The sequence below is a fragment of the Nicotiana tabacum genome, chromosome 10 (assembly GCF_000715075.1).
Source record: "Nicotiana tabacum cultivar K326 chromosome 10, ASM71507v2, whole genome shotgun sequence".
NCBI classification, from domain to species: Eukaryota; Viridiplantae; Streptophyta; class Magnoliopsida; order Solanales; family Solanaceae; genus Nicotiana; species Nicotiana tabacum.
In genome coordinates, this window is record NC_134089.1 from 550,926 (window position 1) to 562,639 (window position 11,714).

Consider the following 11,714-nt stretch of genomic DNA (forward strand, 5'->3'; position numbering starts at 1 on the left):
TGGTAAAAGTGACTTGTTCCGACGGTATCTCTTTGGCAATTTTTTTTTATTTGGTAGCCACGGTCACATTACATCTCTTCCTTTCTCTCTCTACGACTTCGTTCTCCGATCAGAGTCTCTGTTTCTCTCTCTATTATCGGTTTCTAGAAGGAAAATGTCGAAGTTAATGCCGCATCTGGACGACCGAAGTAGAAAGACGCTTAACCTCACTGTCCTACAGAGAATCGATGCGTGTATTGAGGAGATCCTCTTCACCGCTGCTCATGTCACCTTGTACGACTTCAATGGCGACCTTAACCAATGGGTCAGAAAATATCATTTACTTATATAGTACTTCGTTATTTACTTATTTATGAGTTTTAGTTTTATGCACTTTGTAAAGAATCTTTACACTATCAAATCATTTATAAGGTAATCGCAGCCAAATCTCAATTATAATTTACCTGCTGCTGCTAGAGTTTAAGTTATATACTTTGTCAGTGTAAGAAATTTTTACTCCATCCGTTCGCATCTACCAAGGAACTTTTACACCATCAGGACGCACTTACCAGTGAAATTTTACATCATGAAGTCACATTTACGCGTTCTAGCAGCTAGCTTGTCTTATTTCAAGATTATAATCCCCACATTTTAAGGAGGCTTACTAGTAGATACTCTTTGGGTGACCTGATAGTGTAATTTTTACACTAACACTAACGATGTATATAACTTAAACTCAACCTACTACAACATGTCAAACAACACCGATGCTGTAAATAAACTTTATACTGTCAGTGTATATAACTTAAATCCATCATTTCTTTTTTGATCAGGTCGTTTTTTTTCAATATCAGCAAAATATTGAGTTTGTGCTTTATGTAGATATGTGTATATCTGAGGTATTTATTTAGTAATTGTTAATCTCTCTGTTTGTGTACATTGACGGATATGATTGTACAAAGTGTCTCAGGGATAGTTCGAAAGAATAAATTTCATAATTATAGTTCTCTGCCTCTACCAAAGGTGCATCCAGGATTTGAAATTTATGGGTCCCTACAACGACTACAGGGTTCACATGAACTTATAAGTAGTACTGTAGATCCACCTCTGGCTGCTGCTACACAAACTCATGTCTTATCGTGTGTTGCAGTATGTAACGAAATGTTGCTTAAGGTGTGTGTGATATAGAAAGTCTTGGTTTACCAATTTTTAATGTGTGCATTTGTTTAGAAAAATTGCTGAAATAAACTTACCACTGAAATTAAGGTATGCCTCAATGCCTCATCCCAAGCTAGTAGGGAATTTTGCTCTATTTGGACCTGTTGCTCGTGATATACATCATTCAGATGAAAAGGTGGTGAATTGGATGTTTTGGAAAATTTATTCTAAGGGATTGCGCTGTGTAATCCCACTTCCTGCCTTTAGGCCTATTTATAATCTGGTCAGTTGGTCTTCATGAAATGTAGTCTTGAAGAAAAACTTGTTTATTGGTTAATTTGGATTGCAGAGCCGCAAGGAGGTTGAAGGTTCTTTCTTTGTAGTTAAGAGGTATGCTTGCAGTATGACAAGTAACTAAAGTTTTCTGTTTAAAAAGGAAGTGTTTATGTCTGGCTTTGTTCTATATGTTATTTCAGATTTAGCAGGTATTTTCTGCTATCATGCTAGATTGAACATTCATATACATGGCAAAGTGACCTGGCCGAACTGATCTAGCCCCAAAATTTAGAAGTTCAGGGGCTCATGATCGATCCTGGTGAATGCCCTACCATCAGCCTATCCGCTTCCAGAGCGATCCCTAATCCCTTAGGAGGGTCTAGTCTCAGACCCCGTTTTTTGATAAGTAGTCTTGGACCCCTTTCTTTTACTATAAAATGCAATTACAGAATCACATACTTAGACGGAAAGTAGATGATTATAAATAAAAAATAATTCAAGAAAAAGATGGGATAATTGTAAGAAATTAATGAAACATGAAAAGTATTTAAGGCGTTGGGACTTGAATTTATATCATTAAGTTGCCTAGATACCAAAGCAAGTGCATCTAAGCTAAAAGGGTTTGGTGGGTTTATTTTGCTTGGAAGTTGACATAGTTCTCCTCCAAATAAAATAAGGAATAACTCTTGTAATTTCTAATATAACAGAGCAATAAAATATGTGTAAATTTAGGCACCTAACTAACCGTTGCCACTTCATTTTTTTGTCTTTTCTTTTCCCCCCTTTGAACTTCCGCTCTGCCCATGGGCCTTGTACTGTGTGGCTGGCCCACCGACTAGATTCCCCTCATGGGATGGAGGTCGGTGGGTTAGGCTAGGCCAGCCCCCCCAAGGTGATCCAAACTGGTCCAGTTCACAGATCACAGCAGCCTATTTTTATGCTTAAGATTTATGAAGAAATGTCTGGTACCTTGTCCAAAAATTTGTTTCTAATTCAGCTTGTCAGAAACTGTTATCACTGTGCAGATATCATATAATTATTAGATGGTTTTCCTTGGTTTTATAGGTAGTTTTCCATGTTATAATATGGGATTCTGATGGTTTTTGATGGATTGTGTGCCTATAAGGAGGTTGGATGACCAGATATCATTGTTGTTGGTTATGTTATTTTAGGAATTCTCAGCCAAGGTTCCAGTTTATTGTTATGAACCGGAGGAATACAGGTATAATCCCATTTCTTCTTCTAATAATTTTGTGCGGGACCTCTCTTTTTCAAATACATAGGGGAGAACCTTTAGAATTCTTTATTTTTACTTTGTTCATTTTATGATTTTTGAAAGTAGTGCTTCTTATGAATAATTCTTTTTTTGACATCTAAGTTTACACTTCTCGATTTGGTGGTCATGATTCTGAGACAAAACATAATATAATTTTTTTTTTCCTCTATTGGCCTTGTGAATATTAGATTATTTTGAGAAAATTGTGATATTTGTTTCTTGCATGAAGCTTTCCTGTTTAATATGAAGCAGAAAATATGGTGGAAGATCTCTTGGGAGACTTTGAGTTCGAGGTTCAAGTTCCATATCTGTTGTATCGGAATGCAGCCCAAGAAGTCAATGGTATTTGGTTCTACAATGCACATGAATGTGAGGAGGTTGCAGATCTCTTTGGCAGGTTGGCATCTTCTTCAGTCTTCATGCCCCAAGCTATATGATTTATTTATGAGCGGAGCTTGTCTCTTTGTTATCAGAAAATGTATAGTTGTAGATGAAAGTTGAGATTATTGCAGTGGAGATCTATGATGTTGGAAAATACATTCTTGTAGATTAATTTATGGTTCTCTGTAAACAACGTAAAGCAACTGTTATGGTGGCGAGTTTTGTAGACATTTTCTTGATAAGGTAACTAGTTTTACTAATGTTGGGGAAATCCCCGTATACAAGAAGTGTACTAAAAAGTAAAGAGACCTACACCAAAATAAGGTTCTGTACCGAAGTGACGTAGTTATCTATACATACAAAAACCTCATGGGTGCACCAAAAGGAAACTAGACCCACGAGGCTACTCCTTACATGTACAAAATCTTTCTCGACCCTTTCAAATGCTCTCCTATTCCTCTGTTCCATATTGCCCACATAAGAGTTAGTGGTGACATCCCATGCCCTGCGTCTTCTCTTGCTTCTTCTAAAAGCCCATTTGTATAGTGCCTCCTTTACTGTGCTCGGCATTACCCATTGTATTCCGAACCAATTCATAACCTCCCACCACATGTGTGTAGCTACTTAACAATGTTATAAGAGGTGATCCACATCTTCTCCCGAACATACACACATATAGCACCAACTGATATATGTGATCCTTATAGACGTTTCTCATATGATAAAGAGGAAACAAATAAGTGAATAAACTACTCAGATAAAATTTTAAGGGCTGGTTATTATCCTTGTACTTATAATTACTTGTGGATGCCTGATATTATTGTCAAGCTGATAGCAATCCGGAATTTATGTTTAAACTGGAAGGTAGTTTGGCTTTTATTTGGTAGGGATAAACATGATAAGGTTCTTCTATCAAAAGGCATTAAGTTGAAGGCTGTTCTAAATGAAATATTTCAACTTTTGGAGCTTGTTTGGTCAAATTACGACATACCTTAGGCTTTAAATATGTGATTTCAATAACATCAGATTTATTTTAGCCCGACAATTATGTTTCCAGTTTTTGTACAACTCTGACTTTCTGTTAGTGGAGGTGTCTAAATTGTATTGCATCCATTTAGTCTTCATGTTAGATGATGGAAATGACATAAATCAGATAGAAAAAGCAGTTTAGTCTTTGTTCTATATCTGTTGATAGAAATGGCACCAGAGAATATTTATTGCTAGTTTGTTTTAGTGGTACAGGGTATGTGAAGTAATTGGGTAATTTTTCTTACGTATTCATGGCGCTTAATCTGCAAATCGTATAATTTTACTTTGATGTGGTGGTTTCCAGAATTTTAGGTGCATACTCAAAGGTTCCCCTGAAGCCACAGTTAAGAAAAAGGTGCGGAGTCGTTGATTCTTCCCTCTTGTTCTTCTTATTTTGGATATTGAGATGTTTGTCAAGCAATTTCTTTACAGTAACCACAAGTTATATGTAATTACTCATGGATATTCTCATTTCTGGTGACGCTATAACCCTTCCATGTTTTAGTACATCATAAGAAACTCCTGATTAAGAAAAAAGTACATCATAAGAAACTGTTTAATTATTGCAGCATGATAGAAGATAAGTACTTAAAGGCTGTTTGCTCTAAGGAATAAGAAAATAATCTTTGTGCAAATTGTGATTGCTGATTGATGGTTCCTATGCGATCATCAATGTATTGTGTTATGTGGAATACTGGAATAACAATATATACATATTAGTACCTCCAACCATCATAGCGTTGTGTTATGTTCTTAGCCGAATCCGCTTGGATTTCAAAAGATTGTAGGTCTTCAAAGATTCTCACTCCATGTGAATGTTTGTATACTTTGTCTCTTTTTAGCACCTTTCATCGTCATAGCATCATGCCAATGGATTGGTTAATTTGGAGGTCTATGTAAGATATAATCCTACCATCTCCGACGACCTCTCATTTTATGCTTTATGTAATGCCACTTAGGCAGTTACACCCTCTGCATAATGTGATTATTTCTAATTTCGTCTAACTTTGTATGATGAAACATCTATCCTAACATCCGTATCTTGACAGCATGCATTTTGTGGATATGTTAAGACCCAACATTCACTTGTTGGGAAAGATGTAATAGAGTGCTCTCTGTAGGTGCTGTCTGCTCTGTTTGTACTCTTGTGTACCTTCTTGGTACACTTTTATTAATAATACTTTACCTTATCAAAAAAAAAAAAGACCCAGCATGCACTTCTATATAACCTTATTGGTCTTAGAATTGTTCTATAGAACTTTTTTCACGTTGGTAGGTATATTCATGTCGTATTTCATACTTGTAGGACTCCTCCACTACAACCATCCTATTTTACTCCAATTTGTTACATATTCATCTATCATACCATTCTTTTAAAATGTATATTTCAATTATTTTAATCCGTTAATAAAACCAACATCAAATTGGATAAAGTGATTTACTGTAGACAGAGAATACTATTGGAAACAAATCCTTGTCCAATTTAAAACCAAACCCATATGTTAGTTGATACACCATAAGTAGATTTTAATACGATGAACTACACATTATACTAATCCAATGATTGTTATTCACCCTTTCACAATCCCTTCACTTTTTTTTGGATAAATTAATTTCTATTAAAATGTAAGCTAAGCATAAAGGGAATGCTGGGACGGATGCATCAAGCAGTTACTTGTAGTTTGTGTGATGACTAAAGAAAGTCAAGCATGGCCATTTACATTAGCCATATCACACCATCTTACAAAGAAGTTCTAATATACTTCAAGCTACTTATATTCTTCTTTCTATTCTAAAAAACTCTCTTGTTCCTTTCCCTCCAAATAATCCACCAACATGCAGCTGGGATGGTGTTCCACACTTTGGTTGAGCTTTTGCTGAGCCCTCTCTTTTACTAGCATTGAAGAAATTCCTTTGTGTTTTTAGGCATGAACAGTGAAGCCCCGAATTACTGAAAATCATACTCCAAGTCACTGCAAAATAGAACCAAGTGATTTACGTATTCGATTTGCTCTTCACATAGTGCGCATGTATTGCATAGGTTTATGCCTCATTTCTGCAGATTTTGTTAAGGTGGGATTGCTCCCTTTGTGACCAACCAGGTAAAACATTCCACCTTAGGGGCAAAGCTTTTCCAGATTCTTTTGCATGGCCAGAAATGTGAAGGGGTGGTGGGGTGAGTTAAGGTGGAATAGTATGATCTGATTGAAAATTTTCCATTAGCTTGACCTTCCAAATCAGACTGTCTGGGGAACTCTGTGGTTCGGGTAGATTGTTCAGCTTGTTTAGCAAGCCAAGAACTTTTTCTAACTCTCAGTTATCGCAATTTCTTCTAAAAATGATGTTCCATCCCTGGTTGTTCTTTAATCATATAAAAGAGCTAATGGGTTACTTACGAAGCTGAGGAGTTTAGGTACAGAAGATTGGGTGTCGTTTACCATTTTGTAAGGTTTTCTACTTTTTGGTTACGTCTTGTATACGGGTAATTCTTTTGCCCATTGTTTATAAAATCTTATTACTTGATCACAAAAAAAAAAGAAAAAAAAGAAGAAGAAGCTGAGGATTTCTGGGAAGGAGTCTTTTAATGGGCTGGTCCAACCATGAATCCTGCTAGAAGTAAATTCTTCTCCCATCTCCAACATGAATAGGATGTCTTTGTATTGATTACTTCCGAGTAGGATCTAATGTGACCACGGGAGAGGATGGTGATTTGGTGGTCCATGTATTGAGGAGACCATATTGCTTTGATGACCCTTCTCCAGTATTATCCTGAATAATTTGTCCACAAAGTGAATCTCATATGCGAACTTGTTAGCAGGCATTCAATAGGTTTTAATGAGAGGAAGAAAGAGATGAAAATCTACTTCATGAAAGAAAAAGAATATTCTAGGAGGTTCTTATTTAAGGAATTTAACATCATATTCAATCCCGGTACGTTGAGCTCTAGCAAATAATCTAATTTCTTAGAATAATAAGCTTCTTTTAAACCTTAATTGCTGGCACACAAGATGTTTTAATGAGAGGAAGAAGAAATGAAAATGTACATCATTAACAAAAGTGTAGAATGTTCTAGGAGCTGTTGTTTAATGACTTGGGTAGCCTGATATCCCAAGGTTAGGCGCGTTAATCTCTAGCAAATAGTCCAATTTCGTTATTAATTTTTAGTAAACAAATGATTTGTTTGATTATGCTGAACTTATGTGGGGTTTGACCAGTATACAGCCGGAATAAATTATTAACCCTCATCAGTAACCTATTTACCCTTGACATCTAAAAGCCCAAATTACCTCCCATCCACGAGCAAACAACAGGTAAATAAATGATTTTGCTTCCATCTTTTTGGCGTGTTTAACTTTCCATTACCCTCTTTGGCATTATAATTGATGCCGCTTTCCTACTTTTAAAGTTCATCCTCTTGTTTGTTATCTTCCCTTCTTTCTTTCTGGTGATTTCTCTTGTCACCTGGTTTGCTATTCTGTTGCATCCCTTTTGAATTTGCAATATCAGTGCCTTTGCAGTTTCCTCGTCTGGCCTCCATGAGACACCTAAAAAGTTTCCAAAGCCCTCAAATCTCTGCCACTTTTTTGCTTGTTGAGAGCGCATCTAATAGAACCTGAGCTTCTTACTTTCCTAGATAATCTCCCATTTATGTTTTTGCATAGAATGAGGGTCCAACATAAACATAGGCACTTACGGAGCAAAAGAAGAAATAGAAGAATCAATTATGACTTTGTTATCTTGTGTTCGTTGTCATATTTCCCTTGTTAATATATTTGTCCATAAGTGACGACTAAGTCAATGTTTGTTGCACTTCAGCTATTAGAGTTTCTGTTATTCTTCTTGATTTTCTCCCCCTTTTTTGATGTGGTTTTGTACTAATTTTTAAAATCTCCTGATGTCTTCAAATGCAGTGAGTTTACAGAACATGAAGCGGTGCCGATGAGTACAGTAATAGAAGGGCCATTTGGACAAGCATTTACCACCTCAACCATTGGGGATAGTGCTGATGATTCTTCCTTTATGAACTTCTTCAATGTATGTACTAAACTTTCTTAATGATCTTGATGTTGAATTTCCCGTCTAACATCTAAAACTGTCACGTTTGAAACTTTAAATCTCTTCATGAACTTTCAATATTTCTACCTATTTGCTTCTCTAGTCACTCAATTCTTGCAGCAAAAGAATGCTGGCCCTTGTACGTTTTCTTAAAACCATCATCGCCTGAGATTTCCTTGGTTGAAGATTTTTTTTCTATACCTAATCTACATGAAAGTTGTACCAACTTATAGTGGATGCACATTATTTGAATCATTTACGCTTTACAGAGACCATACATTACCCTGGATATATGTCAAACCAAGGCTCACATTTTCATTCATTCGGTTGTTGGGTAACTTGATGCATGTGCACCCCCATCCCGAAAAAATCATGAGGGACAATGTTCTACTCCGGGAATTTGCAGAAAATATTTATTTCCAGAAGAGGGTTGACTAATGATGATACCAAGTGTACGGAAATGTAGAATACGAGGACAATCATAGTATGAGAATCTGGATCCGTGAGGAATATCAAATTCCCGGAATCTAAGAATTTATCTCTGTTGCTAACTGAATTTTTTGGAGATGGCTTCACTTGGGGACTAGCAGCTGTAGCTATATGCCTTTGAAGAAAATGAGGTTATATATTAAGCTGGCTCTTTTGGGAGCATAGTTAAGGGGGGTAAAAATGCACCTTTTTCTTCAAAATATGAGTGAGGCTGCATTAGTAGATGAATGCATCATGGAAGATCAATGAGAATGACTTCTTCTGGAGTAAAACATTGGCTTTAAAGTATTGGGCAGTCTTCCCCCACTGCCAATGTTAAAGTCCTGAGATTCTATTTTGTTGTTGCAGACTGCTGCAAGTATTGGGCATACCTCTTCAAATGTTGTGAACTCCGGACAGCCATATCATTCTCCAGCTCAAACTGTTGATCTATCACCCCGAGTTCCAAGCCTCCTACCATCTCCTGCTCCAACTTTGCAAGTCTCATTACCTGTTCAGTCAGCTCCATCACTTCCTACACAGTTGCCCCGTGATTCTGCTAACCCGATCAATAATACCAATCACCCTGCAAATCTTGTGAAGCCTTCTTTCTTTACACCTCCTGCATCACCTATGTTGGTGACAACTCCTGTCTCTTCAGCTATATTAACTTCTGCTCCTTATCCTCCTGTGGATCCACAACCCCAACATGGCACACCTCTAGTTCAACCCTTTCCGCCACCTATACCACCTCCTTTTCTCACTTCTACTCAGCCTCCTCCAAATAGTGGACCACTGAGCAGAGAGAAAGTTCATGACGCACTTCTAATGCTTGTTCAGGTATATCTTGTCATCCAGGGTTCATGTGTACTCTGCCTGCTATTCGGATGACCATTGCTGTGTTAGTTAATTGCATATTATCATTGCTGAATGCATCTTTTGTGTACTTGAACAGTAATTGAGTTTTGTTCAACTGCATAAATCTTGGTCATTTTATCCTTAAATTTGTCGGCTTGGCATATCTATCAAACTGCTTTCTTGCAAACACGTTGAGATTATCCATAAATTTGTGGTCTTGGCATATCTACGAAAACTACTTTCTTGCAAGCACATTGAGATTTGGAGGGTTCAACATTTTTAACTTCACTCTGACTTGTGTGCACAATCAAAGGATCCTGGTAAGTGACTCAAAGTTTAAATTGGACATGCTAGCTCTAAGGTCTTATTTATTTTATCAAAAGCTCTAAGGTCTTATTTAATAAGTTGTACTAGAACCATCAGTATAATAGTTAAAGGCTATCCCTTATATTGTATAAGTTTCATCCTAGGGTAGCTAGTTTAAAATTTTAACTTTTCCTGATAAACAGCCATCCTACAGTGCATATGCATCAGTTTGTATACTTAGTTTCTTAAGATCCCCGGTCAAATTAATTCTTGTATTTGATTTCATATTTTTTCTAATGTGCAATTTCTTTTTCAATGTGTAGATGCTATGAGAAATTTCTCTGTAAAGAGTCTCACTAAGTTCAGATTCTCATTTTAAATTAAATTTAGCGTTTGGACATAGATTTGATTGAAACTTGAAAAAAGAGTTTTTGAAGTTTTGTTGAAAAATAGTTTTTGAAAGTTGAAGTTGTGTTTGGACATGCATTTTATTTGAAGAAAAGTTGAAGTTTTATGAGTGGCTTAAAAAATTTCGCCCAAAAACTGCCCTAAATTAGTTTTTGGGAACTTGAAAAGTTTTGAAATCTTTTTCCCCAAAACATGATCATATTTCCTAAACAAACATTGTTTTCAATTATTTTTTTTGAAATCTCAAGCTTGACCTGTAACTTGACACATTGCACCAGCGCATCCCGAGAACAAATAGTGAAAAATGTTTGAGCCCCACCTTAGGGAATGGTTGGGATGAAGAATACCTAGGAATCTACAAATTTGTAAGATTTACTAGTTTAAGTGCTTTCCACTGCAAGTACATCGTTAGGTCCTGAAGAACCATATGTTGCAACGCATGTTTAGGTCATGGAGATGCAACACATATTGGTGTATAGAGATGTTTCATCGATTTGTAATCATGACAGCTTTTAGTAGTTTGAAACAGCTCTCACAGGATGTTTTCTGAATTGTCTATTATTGTAGGAAATTGATCATTTTCTGAATTTATGTTGTTGTCGGAAATTGATCATTTTCTAAATTTTTATTGCAGGACAATCAGTTTATCGACTTGGTCTACCAAGCTTTGCTTAAAGTCCATCAATCATAATTTCTTGAAATACTGTGGTGATTGTGTAAATTGTAGACCATGTATAAGTAGTGTGTATATTGCTTCTCTTTCACCACGTATACCATGAAATATGTAGTGTATTGTGCTGAAGATATGGACTTAGTCTTCATTTCACCTCACGAGGAGACTGACTAAACCTTTGACTTGATGTAAAAATGAAACTTAGACAATCATCCTTCACAATTAGGAACCATTACTATATTTCTATATAAATTCTATTATGGAGGTTGGATAGGGTGTGCTGAATGTCATGGTTTTAGTTAACATTCAATTCTGAATTAAGGTGTATATAATACACCAGTAAATTATAATCTAATATATCCGCTTATTGCAAACCTTTTAGACCTTTTTTAACGGCAAGAACATATTTTACACCAAAGATAACGGAAAATAAAAGTGCTCTATTTCCAACTGTAATTTTTGACCCTTTTCATTTTTTCAATTAGGAAACCCCCTACCCCCCCCCCCCCCCAGCTTTTCTAATTCAGACACCACATATAAATGCTCAATTTCCCCCTTTTTCTCCTTATATCATTATCACTTTATTCTCCAGTTCGGTTTTGGCCAATTGAATTGATATATATTCTCTCAAAAAGTTCTGAAAAGAAAATTATTTGGAAATTTTCGACATCATTAGAAACTTAGGGTGTGTTTGGTATGAAATGTTTTCCAATTTTTCCATGTTTGGTTGACTTAAATGTTTTGGAAAATATTTTCCTTATGAACTCATTTTCCTCCAATTGGAGGAAAATATTTTCCTTATCAAGAGAAGAGAAAACATTTTTCAAAACTCCTTCTCAACCTTCC

At 36.1% G+C, this 11,714-nt stretch overlaps 1 protein-coding gene across 6 annotated transcripts; it reads left to right on the forward strand.

The window, feature by feature from the left end:
- On the forward strand, nt 1-11,137 carry LOC107773997 (mRNA-decapping enzyme-like protein). 6 transcript variants are annotated; one of them, XM_075222424.1, is made up of 10 exons: nt 180-304; nt 950-1,152; nt 1,246-1,333; nt 1,487-1,527; nt 2,586-2,635; nt 2,939-3,086; nt 4,404-4,454; nt 8,011-8,134; nt 8,993-9,463; nt 10,830-11,137. In XM_075222424.1, exons 2-10 carry the CDS (start codon nt 1,109-1,111, stop codon nt 10,884-10,886), a joined length of 1,074 nt encoding a protein of 357 aa, XP_075078525.1. In that variant the 5' UTR covers nt 180-304; nt 950-1,108; the 3' UTR covers nt 10,887-11,137. The 6 variants fall into 6 exon arrangements, with proteins under 6 accessions (XP_075078523.1, XP_075078524.1, XP_075078527.1 ...); XM_075222425.1 differs by having other exon boundaries at nt 2,942-3,086; XM_075222422.1 differs by lacking the exons at nt 950-1,152; nt 1,246-1,333 and having other exon boundaries at nt 1-304.
- Nucleotides 11,138-11,714: the final 577 nt, after the last annotated feature.